The 24,958-nt window shown below is 59.9% G+C and overlaps 1 protein-coding gene across 1 annotated transcript in view; it reads right to left on the minus strand.

Moving 5' to 3' along the window:
* ANOS1 (anosmin 1) overlaps positions 1 to 24,958 on the minus strand; it is a gene marked incomplete at its 5' end in the record, with an annotated part of 61,354 nt that overhangs the window by 4,168 nt on the left and 32,228 nt on the right. Inside the window, 10 exons of the mRNA XM_081081965.1 lie at positions 915 to 1,135; positions 2,900 to 3,071; positions 5,188 to 5,285; positions 6,742 to 6,888; positions 10,820 to 10,964; positions 13,645 to 13,847; positions 16,283 to 16,412; positions 19,180 to 19,364; positions 21,741 to 21,963; positions 23,085 to 23,147. Of these exons, the coding sequence (XP_080938091.1) occupies positions 915 to 1,135; positions 2,900 to 3,071; positions 5,188 to 5,285; positions 6,742 to 6,888; positions 10,820 to 10,964; positions 13,645 to 13,847; positions 16,283 to 16,412; positions 19,180 to 19,364; positions 21,741 to 21,963; positions 23,085 to 23,147 (1,587 nt within the window). The remainder of the gene's footprint in view (positions 1 to 914; positions 1,136 to 2,899; positions 3,072 to 5,187; positions 5,286 to 6,741; positions 6,889 to 10,819; positions 10,965 to 13,644; positions 13,848 to 16,282; positions 16,413 to 19,179; positions 19,365 to 21,740; positions 21,964 to 23,084; positions 23,148 to 24,958) is intronic.

The following is a 24,958-nucleotide window of genomic DNA, read 5'->3' on the forward strand; positions in this document are numbered from 1 at the left end:
AAGCTGTCTCCATGTATTTCCTTCTTCGCTGACTCCGTCCACACCTTTGGGAACCCCTGAACCTGCTGGGGTTGGACCCCAACATGCTTCCTCATGGCTCAGCCACACCCACCCACTCCCAGCATCCCTGCTTCCTCATTCCGTGGGACTTTTCTTCTGGGATTTGGGTTCTTTCCCTTCGTTTTGGAGCAGGCCTTGGCGATTCTGAGAGCGTTTGTGAAACCCTCATGGGGGATGGGGGGGGTGTTTTTCAAGCCAAGGCCCTGAGTGGCGTGGGAGACGGGCCAGCTCATTAGGGGCTGGAGCGGATCGGACGGGGGCGCAGGAAGAGAGACAACAGCTCCTTCCGGCTCTTTTCTCCCCAGTGAAGACCACTGGCTGTGCGTGTGCACTGGGGCGAGAGGGACGCCGGAGACGAAGGCGGGAGGAGAGGGTCTCACACTCGTACAGTCAAGATGGGAGCAGGGGCTCTGGTCCCGGAATCTGTGTAGAGGGCAGATGATTCTTTTTTTTAAAAAAAAAAAATAGTTTTATCGATTTCAGAGAGGAAGGGAGAGGGAGCATCAACCTATGAGCCAGGAGGTCAGGGTTCGATTCCCGGTCAAGGGCACCTGCCCGGGTTGTGGACTCGATCCCCAGTAGGGGGCGTGCAAGAGGGAGCCGGTCCGTGATTCTCTCTCATCATCGATGTCTCTCTCTCTCTCCCTCTCCCTTTCTCTCTCTAAAAATCAATAAAAATACATATATATTTTAAAAAACCAATGGAAAAATATCCTTGGGTGAGGATTACGGACAATAAATAAATAAGTAAACCAAACGTTCAGAAGGAGGAAGGTGGGAAGAAGACAGGAGGAGGCGTGGTGGGTGTGGGGGGCACGGACATGGGGGGGCACGGACATGGCGGGGGCGCCTACCGCGGGCAGGATCTGGGACTGCGAGATGATGCTGTTGGGCAGGCTGTTCTGCCTGCTCTCGGTCGTCACCTCCGCCCAGGTCACCTGGAAGCCGGTCACGGGCGGGTCGGGGTTGGCCTGGGCCGTCGTCCAGGCGAAGTGGCCGGTGACGTTCCCGTCCTGGACGGCGAAGGAGGCGGACAGGTCCTGGGGGGTGGCCAGCACTTTGGGGAGGTCGGGACCTGTTGGGGTGGGAAGGTGGGGCCGGTGAGGTGGGGGGGGCCGGGCACCACGGGGTGCCTTCTGGGCAGGGGGTGGGGAAGGCTGGTGCAAGACTGACTCATCTTGTCAGGAAGCGCGGTCTCCAGGGACCAGCGCTGAGATGGACAGGGATCGCGAGGGAGCCGGCCCCGGGTCAGGGCCCCCCGGGCAACCGGCTGCCCCTCCATCCCCTGGAGTTTGTTGTCAGAATCCGGGGACAGGAGGCGGAGGAAGGATTCGAAATCTGCCAGGACGTGGCCATCTCTCAGAGGAGAGGAAAGGCCTGCAGGGGGAGGGTCGGTGTGGAAGGCGTTAGAAGCTCCTAGAAGGAGGTGAGGGGACTGCGTGGGAGCGGCCGGGGATGGCTGTCCGCCTGCAGGACACACGCCCGGGTGGCGGGCTCGATCCCCGGAGGGGGCGTGAGGAGGCGGCCGATGCGTGATTCTCTCTCGTCATCGATGCTCCTATCCCTCTCTCCCTCTCTCTTATTCTCTGAAGTCAATACAAATTCATAGTAATAAAAGGGTAATATGCCCATTAGACCGTACATCTTCCGGACGTCCTTCCGGACAGAGCCACGGTGGCGGGGCCGAGGCAGAGGTGGTTAGGGGTGATCAGGATGGGAGAGCAGTTAGGGGGCGATCAGGCCGGCAGGTGAGGGCAGTTGGGGGCAATCAGGCCGGCGGGGGAGGGCAGCTAGGGGCAATCAGGCCGGCAGGGGAGGGCAGTTGGGGGCGATCAGGCCAGCAGGGGAGGGCAGCTAGGGGCGATCAGGCCGGCAGGGGAGGGCAGTTAGGGGCGATCAGGCCAGCAGGGGAGGGCAGCTAGGGGCAATCAGGCCGGCAGGGGAGGGCAGTTAGGGGCGATCAGGCCAGCAGGGGAGGGCAGCTAGGGGCGATCAGGCCGGCGGGGGAGGGCAGTTAGGGGCGATCAGGCCAGCAGGGGAGGGCAGCTAGGGGCGATCAGGCCGGCGGGGGAGGGCAGTTAGGGGCGATCAGGCCGGCAGGGGAGGGCAGTTGGGGGCGATCAGGCCGGCGGGGGAGAGCAGTTAGGGGCGATCAGGCCAGCAGGCAGAGGTGGTTAGGGGCGATCAGGCCTGCAGGGGAGGGCAGTTAGGGGCAATCAGGCCGGCAGGGGAGAGCAGTTAGGGGCGATCAGGCCGGCAGGGGAGGGAAGTTAGGGGCGATCAGGCCGGCAGGGGAGGGCAGTTAGGGGCGTTCAGGCCGGCAGGGGAGAGCACTTGGGGAGGATCAGGCCAGCAGGGCAGGTCAGTTAGAGGCCAATCAGGCACAGGTGGTTAGGAGCGTTCAGGCCAGCAGGGGAGGGCAGTTGGGGGCGATCAGGCCAGCAGGGGAGAGCAGTTGGAGGCGATCAGGCCGGCAGGGGAGGGCAGTTGGGGGCGATCAGGCCGGCAGGCAGAGGCGGTTAGGGGGGATCAGGCAGGCAGGCGAGCGGTTAGGAGCCAGCGGTCCCAGATTGCAAGTCGGACCTCCCCCGAGGGCTCCCGGATTGGAGAGGGTACAGGCTGGGCTGAGGGACACTTCCCTGCCCCGTGCACAAATTTCGTGCACCGGGCCTCTAGTGTATACATATTTAAAGGTGTGTGTGTACATTTTGGGGAACAGCCTATACCCGGGCCCTCCCACAGAGGCAGAGGACACTGCCTGGGTTCAGGGCGCTGCGCGAAGTGGCCTGGGGACACCTCAAAGCGGCCGACCCCGTGGCCGGATGGCCCGTCCACGCACCTGCTTCCCCCGGGCAGCTGAGGTGGGCGCGGCCCTGCCCCTGCAGCGCCGCGCAGGGCGGGGTCCTGAAGGAAAGGGTCTCGGCCTTCGAGGGGCCCCTCGGCCCCGTGGGCTGCACGGTCAGCTTATACTTGCAGGAAAACGCTAGGTCTCGGAGGATCATGTAGTTCTCCTGCGGCGAGAGAGAGGGACGCGATGGCGGTACAGCTCACTGGGGGTGGAAACCGGGGCAGGAGACGAGACGGTCCCCCCTTTAGGGTGTTGCCCGATGTTGGGGGGGTTGCCATGTGGCCTCTGCAAGGAGCACAGGACACCCTGTCCAGGCTTTTTATTTTATTAAAATACTAGAGGCCCGGTGCACGGATTCGTGCACTGGTCGGGGGCGTGGCCTACGGGGATCGGCCCGCTCTGGGGGCGATACTCATCTCGGTCAGCCAAGCGGCACTCTCGCTGTGGGAGTGCACTGACCACCAGGGGGCAGCTCCCGTGTTGAGCGTCAGCCCCCTGGTGGTCCGTGCCTGTCATAGCGACCGGTCAACCGGTCATTCTGGTCGTTCCACCATTCGGTCTCTGGGCTTTTATATAGATAGGTTTTTATTGATCTCAGAGAGGAAGGGAGAGGGAGGGAGATAGAAATATCCATGATGAGAGAGGATCATGGATCGGCTGCCTCCTGCACACCCCCTGCTGGGGATCGAGCCCGCAACCTGGGCATGTGTCCTTGACCAGGATCTCTCTTGTCCGTATTCTCCCCGTTTCGGGAGGGAGAGGGCTCTGTGACTACTTCCCGCCCAACATGGCGCTGGAACAGAAACACAAGCAACGGCTGAAGTCCGAGGACTGAGAGGCTCGGAGGTGACTGTCCAGCCCCAGAACAGGGGACCCCGAGGGCTCTCACTGGCGTTAGGGACGTTCACCCACTCTCGCCGGCGGGGTTCCCCAGGGCTGGGGTGTGGAATAGGCAGGGGGGGGTCCTTGCTCACCTGCCTTTTGGGGGGAGGGAAGGGGGCACTGCCGCCGGACAGCAGTGCGGATTCGTGAAAAGCGAGAGACAGGAAGTCAGAGAAAGTCCGGCCAGTGTGGCTCAGTGGTTGAGCATCGACCTCTGAACCGGGAGGCCAGGGTTCGATTCCCGGTCAGGACACATTGTGGGCTCGATCCCCAGTTGGGGGCATGCAGGAGGCAGCTGATCCGTGATTCTCTCTCATCTTGGATGTTTCTCTCTCTCTCACCCTCTCCCTTCCTCTCTGAGATCAATATATATATTACATATTAGTTATATGTTGTACTAGAGGCCCGATGCATGAAATTCATGCAAGGGACTCGCCCTTGGAGCCCCGGCTCCGTCCAGAAGGTCGTCCGGAAGGTTATTTGACTGTCTGGTCTAATTAGCATATTATGCTTTTATTATTATAGATATTCCATCTATATATATAAAAGTCTAACCATTATTATAGATATTCCATCTATATATATAAAAGCCTAACCATTATTATAGATATTCCATCTCTATATATAAAAGCCTAACCATAGCGACCGGTCGCTATGACGTGCACTGACCACCAGGGGGCAGATGCTCGATGCAGGATCTGCCCCCTGGTAGTCAGTGCGCTCCCACGGCCAACCTCCTGCGTTCCCTCGCCGCGGCCAGCCGGCCCCGATCGGGACTGGGCGAGATGGCCCCCATCGGCCCTGATCGCCGGCCAGGCCGAGGGACCCCGCCCATGCACGAATTCGTGCACCGGGCCTCTAGTCTATACATAATAAATCAATAATATAAATAAATAAAGTTAAGAGCCGCGTCGTCGGTGCGTGGCGTGGACAGGTAACGCCTGTCGCTGCTGGGTGCGTTGGTGGCACTTGGGGACGTGGCCGTGTGAGGCGCTGAGCCCCAGGACCGCATAGAAGGCCCCTGGGAGAGCGACACCTTCAGACGTGCAGCCAAGTCAGCACTCAGAGGACAATTCAAAGCTTTTGTCCAATTGCATGGAACGCCGAGCCCTTCCGGGTGGGCTGGGTGTCCCTGAGCAACGAGCCTTGCGTCTGCCCGTGGACCGGCGTGAGCAACACGTCGGTGAGCTCTCGAGGGGACGCGGTGTCCGGGGAGAGGAGGCGCGAACGGGGACCCTCACCTGTTCCGTCTTCGCCTGGCGTTTGCTCGATAGGGGATTGGTGAGCACGACGTACCCACGGGACAGACGACTTACACGTGTCTGGGTCCAATTCTGTACGCACGTTGGAGGAGTCTAATGTCTATTCCGGACGGAGCCGCGGGGTCGCGGACTCACCTGTGTCGTGGCGGACGCCGTCGCTGCTGGCCGGGTGGTGTCATTGCGGGCACAGGCCTCCGGGACCCACCGCACCTGGTAGCGACTGGCGCCGGGGTCTGCAACGGAGAACAGTCCGGGGTCACGTCCCACCCAGTCCCGGGTCCCCAAGACGTGACCGAACAGGAAGGAAGGAACTAAAGTAGCACAGGTGACCCCCAAGTGCATGCCTGAAGCAAAGGGGGGACGCACGGGGACTTCAGATCCCACTATTATTCCGGGATATAGTGATTGAGCGTCGGCCTAGGAACCAGGAGGTCAGGGTTCGATTCCCGGTCAAGGGCACAGGCTCAGGTTGCGGGGTCCATCCCCAGCAGGGGGCGTGCAGGATGTTTCTCTCCCTCTCCCTTCCTCGCTGAAATTAATGTAAAAAGATATTTTTAAATAAGATGCTAGCATCTCATCCTCGTCTGACGGGGGTGGGGTAGGGGGGCTTCTGAGGGGAGAGTGTTTGATGGGATCGGGTGCCTGACTGGGACCTGGGAGGAGGAAAAAAACTCACATCAGAAAACAAAAGGGACAGCAGGCAGGCCCCGTGGTGCCGGGTTCGAGGGGACCCGCCGAGGGCGCCTTGGGTCTGTGCTGGTTGTATTTTCCTTCGGATTCTTTTCCAGAGGGTGGGAGGGAGGGGGAGAAACGTCAACGGCAGAGACGCGTCGGTGGGTGGCCTCCTGCACGCGCCCCGGGGACCGACCGGGGCCGGGGATCGCGCCTGCAACCCAGGAGCGTGCCCCTTGGCCAGACTCGAACCCGGGACCGACTTCGGTCCGCAGGTTGACGCTCCATGCACTGAGCCACGCATCCAGGCCAGTCTGCTGGTTGGTTGGTTTTTTTTTTAAGAGAATTGTGGGGTTTTTTTTTTAACAGAATTATGGTTTTTTTAAAAATATATTTTGTATTGATTTTTACAGAGAGGAAGGGAGAGGGATAGAGGGTTAGAAACATCGATGAGAGAGAAACATCGACCAGCTGCCTCCTGCACACCCCCCACTGGGGATGTGCCCGCAACCCAGGTCCATGCCCTTGGCCGGAATCGAACCCGGGACCCTTGAGTCCGCAGGTCGACGCTCTATCCACTGAGCCACACCGGCCAGGGCAAGAATTGTGGCTTTTTAACAGGATTGCGGGATGCCCGTCTGCAGGGAGTGAGTGCACGGCACTCCCCTCAGCGACGCCGCCCTGGGCACCGGGCGTGAGGCCGCCTCCCAGGACAGGAGGCCGGAGCAGCCCTGGCCGGTGCGGCTCAATGGTCAGCGCTCCGGCGGCACACCAAGGGGTCCCGGGTTCGACTGCCGGCCGAGGGCACGTCGACAAGTTGCAGGTTGGATCCCCGCCCCAGTCTCAACGGAACGGCGTTGTGTGGAGCAGCCGTGTTCCTCGAGAGCCATCGTGTGGCCCGACATGCGTCCACCCTGCCCCCCGACTCCCCACCCCACCCCCCAGGACCCTGACAGGCTGTGCGACCGGCCGACCGGCCGCCCGGGAGCCGATGGCAGTGACCAGGCCCCCGCGTACCTGCTGTCCTTTTCCAGTAAACCTTCGCCTGCAGCCGGCCGTCCTGGAAGAAGGGGGCGCCCACCTCCAGCCGGCGGGCGGGCCGGCGCCGCGGAGCAGGGGGCTGTGGCCGCATCGGCCCTCTTCTGTCCTTCCTGAGCGGGTCGTCTGCAACCAAGGACAAGGGTCCGGGGGACGGGTCAGAGGTCATGCTCGAGGGTGAGCGTCGGCCCAGGAACCAGGAGATCGGGGTTCGATTCCCGGTCACGGGCACAGGCCCGGGTTGCGGGCTCGATCCCCAGTGGGGGGCGTGCAGGAGGCGGCCAATGCATGATTCTCTCATCCTTGATGTTTCTCTCTCTCTCTCTCTCTTTTCCTCTCTCTCTAAAAATGAATGAAAACAGATTTTTAAAAACAGACGGGGGCTGGATTCGGTGTGAAGGCATAGCTTGCAGAATCCGAGAGAGAGAGAGAGAGAGAGAGAGAGAGAGAGAGAGAGAGAGAGAGAGAGAGAGAGGTGCTGCTCAGGCACCCCCCCCCCCCCAGGGCCCCAGGACATGGGCCAGACGCATACTCGGAATATTTCAGCTTAAATGGCTCGCATCCGTGTCTGCAGAGCTGAGGCGCACGTCCTCGGCTTAAGCGCCCTTCACCCGAATGCAGGGTGTGCCTCAGGGTGCCTCCCGCGCCCCCAGGCGGGTCTGCTGCACCCCAGCCGGTGCGCAGACGTGCACCGCAGCGCTGACGCCCTCGCACAATCCGGGAACCCTCGGGGGGTGTCGGGGAGCCGGTTTCGGCCCGATCCCCGCAGGCCAGGCCGAGGGACCCCACCGGTTGGTGCACGAATCCATGCACCGGGCCTCTAGCCTCTCTCTCTATATAAAAGGCTCATATGCACATTGTCCGCTCAGGAGTTCGACCGGCAGAGCGCGAGTTCGACTGCTCACTCTGACCTTCAGAGGGTGGAAGGGCTCAAAGGTGAGGGGCTCACAGGTGAGGGGCTCAGTCCCCATCCCACACACCCACCATCCTGGGACCCAGGGCTGTCAATCAGACACCCCCAGACCCAGGAGCAAGACTCCACGCATTTGCTGGGGCGGCTTCCGGAACCCGGGGACCCTTTCCTCACTCGGTCACGGGTTTATGATAAAGGAGAAAGCTCAGGCCCCGCCGGCGTGGCTCAGTGCGTGAGCGTCGACCTGGGAACCAGGAGGTCAGGGTTCGAATCCCCGTCAGGGGACAGGCCCAGGTGGCAGGCTCCATCCCCAGTAGGGGGTGTGCAGGAGGCGGCCGGTCCATGATTCTCTCTCATCACTGATGTTTCTAACTCTCCCACCCTCTCCCTTCCTCTCTGAAATCTGTAAAAATATATATTTTTAAGAAATGAAATGAAAAAAAAACCAACTAGAAAACTCAGGCACAGGCAGATGGAGGAGACACATAGCCAACGGGGTGAGGAAGGGGGTGGGGAGTACAGCCCCTCACCCTCTCCAGGCACCCCACAGGCCCCCAATTGGCTCCCGGGAACCCCACAGGCCCCCAATCGGCTCCCGGGAACCCCACAGGCCCCCAATCGGCTCCCGGGCACCCACCCCAAGCTCTCCGACCCCATCCTTTCTGTTCTTAAGGAGGCTGTCTAATGCAGGTGCGACTGATGGCCATGGGTCCTTCGAGGTGCCCCTCGTGATGCAGCCCCGCCCGCTGCCCCCAGCTGGGGAGGGGAGGGTGGGGCTGGCCATTCCTGTCCTCTAACCCCAGGTGGGTGCAGACCAGCCCCCCCCCCGCCTCCCTCCCCCCAGGAGCCTCCAGCAGCCCCACAACAAAGACGCCTTCATCCCGCTCACCGCTTGGGGAAATTCCAGGGGGTGCTGGGAATCTAGACCGACGCCCAACACATACTTCTTATTCTACGTCACCACCTGGCCGGCTGCTCCGGCGGGAGAGGCAGCCGCACCCTGCCAACAGCTGGAGAGGCAGCGGCTGGGCCAGGAGGAGGCGGGGGGAGGAGGAGGGGGAGGTAAGGGGGCAATGGGGGGCCGACAATCACCCAGCTCCCTGCAAAGGGCTCTCCCCAGCCCCCCCTGCCATCATGGGGTCTGGTCCGGCCAAGGCATCAGCGGGCGTTAGTTCACCGTCGGACTGAAGACCACAGGCTCCCTTTCAAATGGGTCGTTGTGTGTGGCCTGCGGATGGGGTTACAAGTACCCAGTGGCCCTAGCCAGTGTGGCTCAGTGGGCAGAGCACCGGCCCTCAGACTGCAGGGTCCCGGGTTCGATTCCGGTCAAGGGCGGCGCGTGCCTGGGTGGCAGGTTTCCCAGCCCTGGTCGGGGCGCGTGCAGGAGGCAACCCATCGATGTGTCTCTCTCACATGGATGTCTCTCTCTGTCTCTCCCCCTCTCTCCCACTCGCTCTAAAAAATAATTAATGGGAAAATGTCCTCGGGTGAGGATTAAAAACAACACAAAACTATATATATAAAAGCCTAAGCAACCATCTGACCATTTGACCGCCTGACCGTTCGCTATGACGCACACTGACCACCAGAGGGCAGACACTCCAACTGGTAGCTATGACGTGCACTGACCACCAGGGGGCAGACGCTCCAACCTGTAGCTATGACATGCACTGACCACCAGGGGGCAGGCAGTCAGCACAGGAGCTGATGAGCTGCGATGACTTGGCAGCTGCAGTTCTTGGGTGATGCACCCAGAACCAGAGAGGAGGGACCCCGATTCTGGGGTGTGTCACCTGAGACCCACCCTCTTGCAATCCAGGACCCCTCGGGGGATGTCGGAGAGCTGGTTTCGGCCCGATCCCCGCAGGCCAGGCCGAGGGACCCCACCGGGGCACAAATCCGTGCCCCGGGCCTCTAGTCTATGTATGTAAAAGGCTAACATGCAAATTGTCCGCGCAGGAGTTCAACCGGGAGAGCGGGAGTTCGATCGATCGCTATGACGTGCGCTGACCACCAGGGGGTGGCGCTGAACATGGCGGGCGACCAGCGGCGGTAGCGAGGGAAGGGGGAGGCGGGTAGCCGGGGAGGCCAGGCCGCGGGACCTTAATGTGCACCGATTTCGTGCACCGGGGCCTCCAGTACATAAACCAGAAAATGCTCCGATGGCACCCAAGCAAATGGGGACTTTTTTTCCTCCTGGTTCCTGGCTGTGGGAAGGAATGAATACATGACGTGATGGGAGCCTGCAATCCCATTCCAGCTGCTCACCGGGAAGGAATGCGGTTTGTTTGTTGGAAAAAAAGCAGAAGGAGAGGAGGAGGCGGGCGGAGGGAGGGGGAGCCGTGAGGCGGGGGGGGGCGGGCAGGTGGGGATCTGGTGGGCGGGGCTGAAAAGAGGGAGAAATCTCCTATACGACTCACACCTCCCAAGGGACATTGGGTCCAAAATGGGTATTTGAGGAAGAGTAGACACAGAATTCCTAGTTTGGCTACTACTTTAATTTTATAAGAAAAGAAGTGGCAGGCCCGGCCGGCGTGACTCCGTGGTTGAGCGTCGGCCTAGGAGCCAGGAGGTCACAGGTTTGATTCCCGGTCAAGGGCACATGCCCGGGTTGTGGGCTCGATCCTCAGTAGGGGGCGTGCAGGAGGCAGCCGGTCCATGATTCTCTCTCCTCATGGATGTTTCTATCTCTCTCTCTCCCTCAACCTTCGTCTGTAAATAAAAATATATATATATATATATATATATATATATATATATATATATATATATATATATATATATATTAGAGGCCCAATGCATGAAGATTCGTGCAAGAATGGGCCTTCCTTCCCCTGGCTGCCAGCACTGCCTTCGCTCTGGCCGGAGCCACCTTTCCGCCTGTGTCCCACCCCACCCATGGCCACTGTGCGTATGCAAATTAACCCACCAGCTTTGCTGGGTTAATTTGCATACTCACTCCTGATTGGCTGGTAGGCGTCACGAAGGTACGGTCAATTTGCATCTTTCTCTTTTATTAGTGTAGATATTGTAAAAAGTCGGCCACATGTAGATTGCAAATGAAATGCTCTCTCTCTGCACGGTAACCCCCCCATGGTTGCTGGGCAGGTGGGCGCGGGGCTGATGAGCCCGGGAGATACTCACTGTTGCTGGCGGCGGGCGGCGGGGTGAAGTGCAGGGCGACCTTCGCGCTCTTGAGGCGCATCTGCCCCCAGTAGGCCACGGCCTGCAGCTCCACGCTGTAGTCGGAGTCTGGCTGCAGGCCCTCCAGGACCACGGAGTTCTGGGACTGGGGGACAGGTGGAGGGCACCCCAGTCACAGGCCACCCCGCCTCCCAGCCCCACCCCCACCCCTCCCGCAGGAGGCCGCTCCCCCATTCCAGAGTCAGACCACAGTTTCCTCATGCTCACAGATAACTTTCTAAGCTCACCCCTGTCTTCCTCTTTTTTTAATTTTAATTTTTAATATATATATAATTTTCAATCCTCACTTGAGGATATTTTCCCATTGATTTTTTGAGAGAGTGGAAGACAGAGGGAGAGACACAGAGAGAAACATTGATGTGAGAGAGACACATCGATGGGTTGCCTCCTGCACGCGCCCTGACCAGGACCCAGGCCAGGGAGGAGCCTGCAACCGAGGTATGTGCCCTTGACCGGAATCAAACCCAGGACCCTGCAGTCCGCAAGCTGATGCTCTAGCCACTGAGCTACACTGGCCAGGGCCTGAGTTCCTCTTTAAGACCTGCAAATCCAGCCCTAACTTGTATGGCTCAGTGGATAGAGCATCGGCCTGCAGACTCAAGGGTCCCAGGTTCGATTCTGGGCAAGGGCATGTACCTTGGTTGTGGGCACATCCCCAGTAGGGGGTGTGCAGGAGGCAGCTGATCGATGTTTCTCTCTCATCGATGTTTCTAACTCTCTATCCCTCTCCCTTCCTCTCTGTAAAAAATCAATAAAATATATTTTAAAAAAATAAAAATAAAAATAACGGAGGGAGAGCCCTGGCCAGTGGTTCGGTGGGTTGGTGCATCATCCTGTGCATCAAAAGGTTGCGCGTTCGATTTCCTGGTCCGGGCGCGTGCCCAGGTTTTGGGTTCAACCCCCCATTGGAGCAGGTATGGGAGGCAACCCTTCAACGTTTCTCTCTCACATGGATGTTTCTCTCTATCCCTCCCTCCCTCTCTCAAAACCAACAACCATATTTATTTTTAATAATAATAATTATTATGATTATGATGATGATGATGATTATAAACTAAAACTAGAAGCCTGATGCACGAAATTTGGCTTCGTCCGGAAGGTCATCCTGAAGGTTTTTTGGCTGTCCGATCTAATTAGCATATTATGCTTTTATTATTATAGATAATAATAATAAACTAAAATAGCATAACCCCCAAAGACTATCACAGCTAAATATCAAGGGTAGCTTTTGGAGACGTATTTTATAATTCTAAATGGCACAGATGCCCGACCGGCAGGGCTCAGTGGTTGAGCATCGGCCTAGGAACCAGGAGGTCAGGGTCCGATTCCCGGTCAAGGGCACATGCCCGGGGTTGCGGGCTCCATCCCCAGTAGGTGGCGTGCAGGAGGCAGCCGGTCCATGGTTCGCTCTCAACATTGTTTCTCTCTCTCTCTCTCTCTCTCTCTCTCTCTCTCTCTCTCTCTCTCCTCCCTCTCTTCCTCTCTGAAATCCCATAAAAATATATTTTAAAAAATTAATAAACACATGGCAGAGATGCTGCATCTTCAGCGCAAAAAATAAAAAATAAATAAGATAAACGCTGTTGCTATTTTTGCTGACTTTCCAACGTGTGTTTGTTTCCTTATGGCCCCGGGGGAACCGGGTTTGTGCAACTTTGTAACAACTCGAAGCAACGCGGTCTCAGCCGCGAGGAAAGGAAGTGGCGGCTCCCGTGCCATGGACCACGCGTGTGCTACGCTCTGCGCCGGCCCGCGGACGGGGTCCCGGGGGATCGTGCCTGTGCCCGTTGCCGCTGGCCTTTCGGGAGCGAGCGGCTCCCTGGGCTACATGCAGGTGTCGGCACCTGCGACGCCAAAGGCAGCGTCCTCGCTGTGAGCCGTGGCGGTACCGTAGCCGACGAGGCACGATTATCGCTAATTGTTTAAAAAATAAAAAATAAAAAGAAGGCATCGGGACTCTCTGACCTCTCTGACTCTCTATAGTCTCCTGGGTGAGACTATAAGGGTGAAGGGGGGAACATTCCACTCCCTACATCTGCTCCTTTTTTTTTTTTTTTGCTGTAAAAATATATATTTTTTTCTGTTAATCTTTATTGTTGAAGGTATTACCTAGGTCCTCCTTCTTCCCTCATTGACCTCTTCCACTCTGACTCTCAATAGTCTCCTGGGTGAGACTATAAGGGTGAAGGGGGGAACGTTCCACTCCCTCCATCTGCTCCTTTTTTTTTTTTTTTTTTTTTTGCTGTAAAAAAATATATATTTTTTCTGTTAATCTTTATTGTTGAAGGTATGACCTAGGTCCTCCTTCTTCCCTCATTGACCTCTTCCACTCTGACTCTCTATGGTCTCCTGGGTGAGACTATAAGGGTGAAGGGGGAACGTTCCACTTCCTCCATCTGCTCCTTTTTTCTTTTTTTTTTTTTTGCTGTAAAAATATTTTCTTTTCTGTTAATCTTTATTGTTGAAGGTATGACATAGGTCCTCCTTCTTCCCTCATTGACCTCTTACAGCCGCTCCCGTTCCCCCCCGCCCCCCGCCCAGGCCCTCCCCACCCCATCGTCTGTGTCCACGCTGATGCACACACACACACACACACGTTCATTGGTTGGTCTCGCCCCTCCCAACCTCCCCTGCCTCCCCTCCGATGACCAGAAACAGACCCGGAGTCACAGAAGCGCGAACGGACTGTGGAACATGGGCCCTGCGTTAGCTCGGCGGGCAGCAGCCAGGAGCTGGCATGGCCCCAAGGGCACTCGACCTCTTACCCCGTCCACAGACGTCCTGCGCCTCTTCCTGGCAGGAACCCCCACGCCGCGGGCGGCCCAGCTCCAGAAGACCTTGTAGTGGTGCACGGGGACGTCGGGCTCCTGGGGCCCGTCCCAGGCCAGCGTGACAGTCACACTCCCGTCGCCGTGGCTGGTGGCGTTGGCGAGCCGGAGGCGGGCGGGAGCCGCAGGGGCCGACGGGTCTGGAATCCCAGGAGAGGGGCGGCCATGGGAGCCCCGCACCGAGCGGGACACGGAGTGGGGATCTGTGCACCCGTGCTGACCACAGGGCACGGGGCACTGTCCTCTCCATACGGTGTCCCCCCAAAATGTGGTCACACACTTTGAATAATTATGAAGGCCGTGTTTATTAAAACCGGAGGCCTGGTGCACGAAATTCGTGCAGTCGGGGGGTGGAGGGGGAGGCCCTCAGCCTGGATGTGAAAGGTCACAGGTTGGGCCGAGGAACCCCACTGGTGCACGATCTGGGCTGGGGAGGGACACGGGAGGTTGGCCAGTGGGGGAGGGACTGTGGGCGGGCTCCAGGGCATGTCTGGCCCATCTCGTTCAGTCCTGATCGGCCGGACCCCAGCAGCAAGCTCACCTACCGGTCAGAGCATCTGCCCCCTGGTGGTCAGTGCACGTCATAGCGACTGGTCGACCAGTCAACTGCCCCCTGGTGGTCAGTGCACATCATAGCGAGCGGTTGAGCAGCCTCAGCATATCATTAGCATGTTACGTTTTGATTGGTTGAACGGCCGACCGGTCGACCGGACACTTGGCATAGTAGGCTTTTATTATATAGGATACATTTCATTTTCGAAATGGAGCTCACGGCTGTGAAAGTGTGTATACCCCTTGGGGGGACACCCGGTATGTACAATACCAGCTGGAAACCAGTAATAAATAAGGCCCCTCTTGCCCGGCCAGTGTGGCTCAGTGGTTGAGCATCGACCTATGAACCAGGAGGTCAGGGTTCGATTCCAGGTCAGAGCACGTGCCCGGGTTGCAGGCTCGATCCCCAGTAGGGGGCGTGCGGGAGGCAGCCGATCTATGATTCTCTCTCATCATGGATGTTTCTCTCTCTCTCTCCCTCTCCCTTCCTCTCTGAGGTCAATAAAAATATATTTTAAAAAAATACCCACAAATGGTATTCGTCTCGAAAAGAAAAAGCGTGGAAACTGCCTACCCCATGTGTGAAAAGTGAGACGTTTCTGTAAAAATAGGTGTTCTATGTTTTGGGGAAGCAAATGCGTTAAAAGGAAATTAACTCGCTTGTTCGCCAACCCAGCCCGGTGAACCGTAGACTCATGTATTGAAGTTTCCCCGTAAAGGAGAGACCGACAGGAATTTGGGGTTTTTTTCCATGAAGATCGGGGTTCGGGCCCAGGAATGCTGGGCAGCGAGCCTGAGCTTCACGGAAGCCCTTTCGTCAAGTTGCTCTTTCTTTCTCTACTTAATCTGACGGTTATTTTCAGGGTTGTTCGGGAGGAGGGTGGGGTGCAGGAGGGGGCATGCTCACCCCTGGAGGAGTGGAGGTGCTTGCTGGGGGGATCCGGGGGAGGGTGGGGTGCAGGAGGGGGCATGCTCACCCCTGGAGGAGTGGAGGTGCTTGCTGGGGGGATCCGGGGGAGGGTGGGGTGCAGGAGGGGGCATGCTCACCCCTGGAGGAGTGGAGGTGCTTGCTGGGGGAATCCGGGGGAGGGTGGGGTGCAGGAGGGGGCATGCTCACCCCTGGAGGAGTGGAAGTGCTTGCTGGGAGGCCTGGGGGGAGGATGGGGTGCAGGAGGGGGCATGCTCACCCCTGGAGGAGTGGACGTGCTTGCTGGGGGGCCTGGGGGGAGGATGGGGTGCAGGAGGGGGCATGCTCACCCCTGGAGGAGTGGAAGTGCTTGCTGGGGGGCCTGGGGGGAGGATGGGGTGCAGGAGGGGGTATGCTCACCCCTGGAGGAGTGGAGGTGCCTGCCGGGGTCCCTGGGGGGAGGGTGGGGTGCAGGAGGGGGCATGCTCACCCCTGGAGGAATGGAGGTGCCTGCTAGGGGACCTGGGGGGAGGGTGGGGTACAGGAGGGGGCATGCTCACCCCTGGAGGAGTGGAGGTGCCTGCTGGGGTGCCTGCGGGGAGGATGGGGTGCAGGAGGGGGCATGCTCACCCCTGGAGGAGTGGAGGTGCCTGCCGGGGTGCCTGCGGGGAGGATGGGGTGCAGGAGGGGGCATGCTCACCCCTGGAGGAGTGGAGGTGCCTGCCGGGGTGCCTGCGGGGAGGATGGGGTGCAGGAGGGGGCATGCTCACCCCTGGAGGAGTGGAGGTGCCTGCCGGGGTGCCTGCGGGGAGGATGGGGTGCAGGAGGGGGCATGCTCACCCCTGGAGGAGTGGAGGTGCCTGCCGGGGTGCCTGCGGGGAGGATGGGGTGCAGGAGGGGGCATGCTCACCCCTGGAGGAGTGGAGGTGCCTGCTGGGGGGCCTGGGGGGAGGGTGGGGTGCAGGAGGGGAATGCTCACCCCTGGAGGAGTGGAGGTGCCTGCTGGGGGGCCTGGGGGAAGATGGGGTGCAGGAGGGGCATGCTCACCCCTGGAGGAGCGGAAGTGCCTGCTGGGGTCCCTGGGAGGAAGTGGGGTACAGGAGTGGGCATGCTCACCCCTGGAGGAGTGGAAGTGCTTGCTGGGAGCCGTGAAGCCGCGGGTCCCGTGCACGTTGACGGCCGCCACCCGGAACTGGTACCACCGGCTGGGCCGGATGTCCGCCAGCCGCGCCCGCTCGTCCGTGGTCTGGGGGGTCACAAAGCACAGGGGAGCCCCTTATTCTCACACGGCAGGGGGTCCGTTTCCAAAGACAAGCTCGAGGGTCCGGGCAGCTGAGACCTCGCCCCCCTCCCACCCTGAGGCTGGGGCGCCTCCCTCTCACACCCCAACCGGAGCTGGGGGTCGAGCCCGCAGCCAAGGTACACGCCCTTGACCGCGAATCGAACCCAGGACCCTTCGGTCCGAGGGCCGGCGCTCTAACCACTGAGCCGCACTGGCCAGGGGTGGTGGTTGTTTTGTTTTTTTTTACAAAATGGGTAGAGAATAGAATTACGGGATTCACTTGGCCAGGTTTCCCCCTCCATTTAAGATGCTTCTTTTGCATCGAACGTCTCAGTTATGTTGGGGCCTTTAAATTAGTTCAGAGTTTATTCTGCTTGGGGGGATCCTACTGTTGACAAAAGGCCCGAATCCCCTCGCTGAACACCTGGGCATGGCAGTGTGTGCTTTTTAAAATATATATTTACTAGAGGCCCAGTGCACGAAATTTGTGCACAGGTGGGGGGTGTCCCTCAGCCCAGCCTGCACCCTCTCCAATCTGGGACGTCCCTCTCGCAATCCGGGACCGCTGGCTCCTAACTGCTCGCCTGCCTGCCGGCCTGATTGCCCCCAACTCCAACCCCCTGCCAGCCTGATCACCCCTAACTGCCCCACGCCTGCCGGCCTGATCGCCCCTAACCACTCTGCCTGCCGGCCTGATCGCCCCCAACTGCCCCCTGCCACCCTGATCACCCCTAACTGCCCCACCCCTGCCGGCCTGATCGCCCCTAACTGCCCCACCTCTGCCGGCCTGATCGCCCCTAACCACTCTGCCTGCTGGCCTGATCGCCCCCAACTGCCCCCTGCCACCCTGATCACCCCTAACTGCCCCACCCCTGCCACCCTGATCACCCCTAACTGCCCCACCCCTGCCACCCTGATCACCCCTAACTGCCCCACCCCTGCCGGCCTGATCGCCCCTAACCACTCTGCCTGCCGGCCTGATCGCCCCCAACTGCCCCCTGCCACCCTGATCGCCCCTAACTGCCCCACCTCTGCCGGCCTGATCGCCCCTAACCACTCTGCCTGCCGGCCTGATCGCCCCCAACTCCTCCCCCTGCCACCCTGATCACCCCTAACTGCCCCACCCCTGCCTGCCTGATCGCCCCTAATCTGCCTCTGCCTCAGCTCCACCACCATGGCTTTGTCCGGAAGGCTGCCCGGAAGGTCTCCCGGTCTAATTAGCATATTACCCTTTTATTAGTATAGATTGGTTTCAGAGAGAGAAGCATCCATGATGAGAGAGAATCACGGATCAGCTGCCTCCTGCACGCCCCCCACTGCGGGTCGAGCCCTCAACCCGGGCCTGTGCCCTTGACCGGGAATCGAACCCTGACCTCCTGGTTCCTAGGTCGACGCCCAACCCCTGAGCCTCGCCGGCAGGGCTGCTTTATTCTCTCTCTATCTCGGGATAGACGCCTTGCACCCGGTGTCCGTTTAACAGCTTTGGAAAGAAAAGGGGATATTGTGCTCTCTCCGCCCGGGGCCGAGAGGCAGGGGCCGGGCCGAGATAAACGCGGCCGATCGCCTTGTCAAGGGGCCGAGACAGAGCAGACAGCCCCTGGCAGGGTTGGCGAGCCATGGGGGGCTCCCCCCGGCCGGCGGATAGGCGTCTGCCCGGCCACGCGGGTCCGGGCGGAACACAGGCTCAGACTCAGGAGACACGGAGAGAAGGCACTTCCTGATTGCATGTCGGATGAACGGGTCCTGGACGGTGGCCTTGGCCTGGCTCTCGCCGGCTGCCGGCTTATCTCCAGGAAGGGCAGTTCTCGGAGGAAGTGTCCGCACTCGGATTAGAAAGTTATCTCCTTGCACGGGGTTTGCAGCACAAGGAGCCCACAGTCAGGTGTCGCGAGGAGCTGGCCAGCCCGTCTCCAGCAGATGCCCACGCGACGCCCACGTGGACCCTGCTTCGGGCTGCCGGAGGGACGGCGGCGTAGATCGCTAGTTTATAAAAATACTAGAGGCCCGGTGCACGAAATTCATGCACGGGGGGTGGGGTTGTCCCTCAGCCCGGCCTGCACCCTCTCCAATCTGGTACCCCCTACCCCGGGGGATGTCCACAGGGATCGGGCCTAAACCGGCAATCAGACGTCCCTCTCGCAAACCGGGACTGCTGGCTCCTAACTGCTCACCTGCCTGCCTGCCTGATCGCCCCTAACCACTCTGCCTGACGGCCTGCTCACCCCAAACTGCCCCCCCCTGCAGGCCTGATCGCCCCCAACCCCACCCCCCTGCAGGCCTGATCGCCCCCAACCCCACCCCCGTGCCGGCCTGATCGCCCCCAACTGCCCTCCCCTCCTGGCTTGATCGCCCCTAACCGCCTCGGCCTCAGCCCTGCCACCATGGCTTTGTCCAGAAGGACGTCCGGAAGGTCTCCCGGTCTAATTAGCATATTACCCTTTTAGTAGTATAGATATATTTCTATTGAGTTCAGAGAGGAAGGGAGAGGGAGAGACGGATAGAAACATCCATGATGAGAGAGAATCATGCATCGGCTGCCTCCTGCACGCCCCCCACTGGTTGGGGATGGAGCCCACAGCTAGGCATGTGCCCCGACCGGGAATCGAACCCTGACCTCCTGGTTCCTAGGTCCATGCTCAGCCACCGAGCCCTGCCGGCCGGGGTCCGTGCGGCACCTGCAGGTGTGGGGGGCCCGGCCGGAAGGAGAAGCACCCCCCAGCCCCGCACTCACCTGCCCCACTGTCTGCCAGGCCGTGGCCTCGTCCTCGCTGGGGTGCAGGCCCGCGTTCCACCTCCGCTGCAGCACGTAGGTCACCGGCTCGATGGACACGTTGAACCTCGAGGACCACCTGACCTCCAGGTGCCCGGAGGGCAGTTCCGCGAACCGCAGCTCCTTCCTGGGCTTTAGGGGGACGCCTGCAACGGGACCGCGCCCGTGACTGCCGGCTGCCCCCCCTGCCAGCCTGATCGCCCCTAACTGCCCTCCCCTGCCTGCCTGATCGCCCCCAACTGCCCCCCCCGCCGGCCTGATCGCCCCCAACTGCCCCTCTGCCACCCTGATCGCCCCCAACTGCCCCCCTTGCTGGGCTGATCGCCCCCAACTGCCCCCCCTGCCAGCCTGATCGCCCCTAACTGCCCGACCCTGCCGGCCTGATCGCCCCCAACTGCCCCCCTTGCTGGGCTGATCGCCCCCAACTGCCCCCCCTGCCAGCCTGATCGCCCCTAACTGCCCTCCCCTGCCGGCCTGATCGCCCCCAACTGCCCCCCTTGCTGGGCTTATCGCCCCCAACTGCCCCCCCTGCCAGCCTGATCGCCCCCAACTGCCCCCCTGCCGGTCTGATCGCCCCTAACTGCCCTCCCCTGCCGGCCTGATCGCCCCCAACTGCCCCCCTTGCTGGGCTGATCGCCCCCAACTGCCCCCCCTGCCAGCCTGATCGCCCCCAACTGCCCCCTGCCGGTCTGATCGCCCCTAACTGCCCTCCCCTGCCGGCCTGATCGCCCCCAACTGTCCCCCCGCCGGCCTGATCGCCCCTAACTGCCCTCCCCTGCCGGCCTGCTTGCCCCCAACTGCCCCCCCACCGGCCTGATTGCCCCCAACTGCCCCGCCCGCTGGCCTGATCGCCCCCAACTGCCCACCCCCACCGGCCTGCTCGCCCCCAACTGTGCCCCCCGCCAGCCTAATTGCCCCCAACTGGCCCCCCCCCCGCCGGCCTGATTGCCCCCAACTGCCCTCCCCCCCGCCGGCCTGATCGCCCCCAACTGCGGGGGTGTGGGGCGCTCAGACCCAGGCTGAGGGGGAGGAGGAACCACAGGCAATTCTCGTCTGCCTCCTTTCTTTAAAAAAAAAATACTTTTTTAAAATTGATTTCAGAGAGGAAGGGAGAGGGCGAGAGAGAGAAACATCAGTGACCAGAGGGAATCCTGGACCGGCTGCCTCCTGCACGCCCCCTGCTGGGGATCGAGTGCCCTGACGAGGAATCGAACCGTGACCTCCTGGTCCATCGGTCGACGCTCACCCACTGAGCCACCCGGCCGGGCCCCGCCCCCGTTCCCATCGCGGTTTCACGTTGGCGACCTCCAGGCCCCGAGGCCAGACCGGCCCCTCTCCCAGGAGTCTCGGCCCCTGGTTCTAACAGGGTCCACGTGGGTCCCTGGTTCCGGACACGCGTCCCCCCGAGTAACCTGGAGGGCCTTCGCTTTCTTTCGTTTTTTTATGAATTTCGTGCACCGGGCCCCTAGTGCACGAGATGTTATTAGTGTAGATAAATGTCCATTGGGTTCAGAGAGGAAGGGAGAGGGAGAGAATCCTCGCCTGGGGATATTTTCCCATTGATTTTTAGAGGGAGCGAAAGAGAGAGGGAGGGAGGGAGAGAGAGAAACATTAAAGGGAGAGAGAAACACCTCGATGGGTCGTCTTCTGCACGGGCCTCGTCCAGGGCACAGGCCGGGGAGGAGCCTGCAACCGAGGTCTGTGCCCTTGACCGGGGATCGAACCCGGGACCCTTCGGTCCGCCGGCCGACGCTCTAACCACTGAGCCACACCGGCCCGGGCTCCACGGCCTTTTCTGTGTGTGTTCCTCACGCTGCCGGGGCGTCCCCTGAGGCCGATGTGGGCTTCACAGGAGGGACACCCTCCAGCGTTGCAAGTCCTTCGCCCACACAGCGGGCTCGGTCATGACAGCTCGGCCCCCGCCCGCTCTCTGTTGGGGCTCAGGGGTTTTCCTTTTACAGAAACGTTGTAAGCCCCATGACCCCAGGGGGGCGGGGGAACATCTTATGACACTGACTTCCATGGCGCACGAAATGCGTGCAAGGGGCTCGGCTTTGTCCGGAAGGTCGTCCAGAAGGACGTCTGGAAGGCTGTCCGGTCTAATTAGCATATCATGCTTTTCTTATTATAGTCTAGAGGCCCGGTGCATGAAATTCATGCATGGGAGGGGGTGTCCCTCAGCCCAGCCTGCACCCTCTCCAATCTGGGACCCCTCGGGGGATGTCCGACTGCCGTCTTAGGCCCGATCCCTGCATTTGCTCTGACCGGGAATTGAACCGTGACCTCCTGGTTCATAGGTCGACGCCCAACCCCTGAGCCACGCCGGCCGGGCTCGGGGCTTATTTTGTTGGCTAATTCGTTTTGTTTGTTAGATTCCCAGAGTAGATTTCCTTAGGCTTTTATCGTTCTGTGCAATCGGGCCCCTTGGTTGACCCCTCCCCAGCACACAGGGACCCCGGGGATGCAGGGGACGGGGGTGGGGGGGCGGGAAACGGCGCCCTCCTATACCCGCAGGCTCCTACCTTTGTACAGCATCTTGGGCACCTGGCAGGTGTGCCCACAGCCATTGGAGCAACACTTCTTCACCCCCGAGCACTCGCGGTCCCGCTCACAGCTCTCCACGCAGGCGGCCGCAAAGCCACTGGCCCTCTCGGGGGCCGGGCAGTCCCCCTGCTTGACGGCCAGCACGTGCTGCAGGAACTCACAGCTGGTCAGGCACTCGTGGCTCCGCTTGGGGAACAGAGGCTGTGGGGGAGACCAGGGCAATTCCGCTCAGCCCCGCACACGACATTGCAGAGGGAGACCAGGGCAATTCTGCTCAGCCCCGCACACGACGTCGCAGAGGGAGACCAGAACAATTCCGCTCAGCCCCACACACGACGTCGCAAAGGGAGGCCAGAACAATTCCGCTCAGCCCCGCACACGACGTCGCAAAGGGAGACCAGAACAATTCCGCTCAGCCCTGAACACGACGTCGCAAAGGGAGACCAGAGCAATTCCGCTCAGCCCCGCACACAACGTCGCAAAGGGAGGGAAGTCAGAACCATTCTTCCGTCCAAATGGTAGACAGAGCAAATGCGCTCCCTTCCTTCCCACTGCAGAAGTCGTGTTTAGCCCTGGCCAGCGTGGCTCAGTGGATAGAGCGTCAGCCTGCAGACCAGAGGGTCCTGGGTTCGATTCCGGTCAAGGGCACGGACCTCCGTGGCAGGCTCCTCCCCGGCCTGGGCCCTGGTCGAAGGGTGCATGCAGGAGGCAACCCGTCCATGTGTTTCTCTCGCATCGATGTTTCTCTCTCTCTCTCCCACTCTCTCTAAAAATCAATGGGAAAATATCCTCGGGGAGGATTAAAAAAAAGAAGAAGTCCTATTTATGCTCGCGTCCTACAGGATTATGACCCACGACAGGTTAGCGGTAGCCCCAGGGAGCCCAAGAAGACGGCATACTGGGGATAGATTTTTCTTTTAAAAGTTTTTTTTATTGATTTCAGAGAGGAAAGGAGAGGGAGAGAGAGAGACAGAAACATCAGTGATGAGAGAGAATCGTGGACCGGCTGTCTCCTGCACGCCCCCTACTGGGGATCCAGCCCGCAACCCGGGCATGTGCCCTTGACCAGGAATCGAACCCGGGACCCTTCAGTCCGCCGGACGATGCTCTACCCATTGAGCCACACAGGCCAGGGAAGTATTTTTCTTTTTTATCTGCATTCTCTGTCTCTCTCTCTCTGTCTCTCTCTCTCTCTCTCACACACACACACACACACACACACAGTAACTGACCCCCAGCTACAGACGGACGGTGACCCCCCGTTGGTCCCCGTCAGCCGGGACGCAGGCACACGCAGGCACCTGGGCGGCCGCCCCACTTACCTCACAGAAGCTCAGACACCCCTCCTTCTGCAGGTCCCGCGTCTCCTTGCAGGGCGCCAGGCACTGGGAGATGGACAGTAAGAGGCATTAGCAACACGGGGAGAAACCACGGCAGGAAGATAGAGCTCACCTGTGCCCCTCACTTCTCCACGCCCCCCCCCTCCTGGGCCAGCGGTCCTCAACCTGGGGCACACCCCCCCCAGGGGGGTCGTTTGGTTCTTAAGGGGGGCAATTCGCGAATGAGTGATTCACAGTGAATTTTCTGCATTTCTTACGGCCCTCGGGGCACCCTATGCAGTGTCCTATATAATAAAAGTGTGGTACGCAAATTGTCCCCTCGACCGGGAGGGCGTCCGTCCGGGAGTTCGACCAGGGGGCGGGGCCGGCCGGGGGAAGGGGGGAGGCCACGGCCGACAGCCGGCAGCCGCTAGGGATCCTATCAGTGCACGGATTTCGTGCACCGGGCCTCTAGTATAAATATATATGGTGGCATATTTATGCATTTCAGGCATCTGTTCTATGTTCTGAAACTATTGGCTATTTTTTCCTATCCCTTCATATTATTATTATTATTACTATTATTATTATTATTGTTTTAACCATTTCTTAGTGATTTCTTCCTCAGGACTCCCGTGGTCCTTCCGTTCTTTTACTTTTCCCTTTCATGGAGGCCGTGTTCTTTGGACGTGTGTGTAGACCAAGTGAACGGCCTTTCAGGCTTCCTCTGTGTGAATAGGAGTTCACTTTTTAAAAAAATTTATTTACTTATTTTACAGGAGTAGCTCTCTTTAAAAAAAAAACATTTTTATTGATTTCAGAGAGGAAGGGAGAGGGAGAGAGAGACAGAAACGTCAGTGATGAGAGAGAATCATGGATGGGCTGCCTCCGGCAGGCACCACACTGGGGGGATCAAGCCTGCCACCCGGGCATGTGTGTGCCCTTGGCTGGAATCGAACCCGGGACCCTTCAGCCCGCAGGCCGACGCTCTATCCACTGAGCCACACCAGCCAGTGCCGGAGTTCACTTTTGGAAGAATAAGAATTCCATGTTACGGTTGGGGTGGGGGGGACATCTGGACGTTAGAGATGCTGGGTCGGGGGGCGTGGCCAAGACGAGGTTGGGGACCACTTGCCTGGACAGAGGGCCCTGCATTCTACTCGTGGGATGGGATGTGATTCCGACCAGGAGCCAGGGTAGAGACGCACCCCCACGCCCACGTCCGCCCAACGGGAAGGTGCCCGGTGCGCAGGCGACACGCAGGGCAGTTTGGATAAGCAATACCGGCGACCGAGGTACGCGTGCCCGTGGCCGGGATTCGAACCCGAGACCCTCCGGTCTGACGCGCTCACCCCCGAGCCAGACCGGCCAGGGCTGCCGTCCTTGCCTTCTGCCACAGTGGAACCTGTGTGACCAGCACGCGACCCCACACGTATGCGCGTGGGTGCACGCTCACGCCGACAGACACCCACGGATTGGAGTGTCCGTCCTCCGTGGCGGGACCCGCAGTCCCGGGCAGCCCATCCTCACGGCGTGGGGGTCAGCCACACGCCCCTTGAAGAACACGTGTCGTGGACCCACAGGGCGTGTTTCCGAGCTGCTGATGGCAGCCATCCGTGGCGCACGTGTCCTGCTCATCCTGAATCTGTCTGCCGACCGGGCGCGGCCCACGCAATTCATCGTGGGTTCAGTTTTAGCTGCCTGCGTGCCCCCCTCCCCATAACCTCCCATCAGCCGTGCCTGACGCTACATCTCACAGTCCCATATAATAAAAGGCTAATGTGCAAATCGACCGAACGGCGGAACAACCGGCCGCTATGCCATGCACTGACCACCAGGGGGCAGACGCTCAACGCAGGGAAATGACAGCCGCTCCT

The sequence above is a fragment of the Myotis nattereri genome (genome assembly GCF_964212035.1).
Source record: "Myotis nattereri genome assembly, chromosome: X".
In the NCBI taxonomy this organism is placed as follows: domain Eukaryota; kingdom Metazoa; phylum Chordata; class Mammalia; order Chiroptera; family Vespertilionidae; genus Myotis; species Myotis nattereri.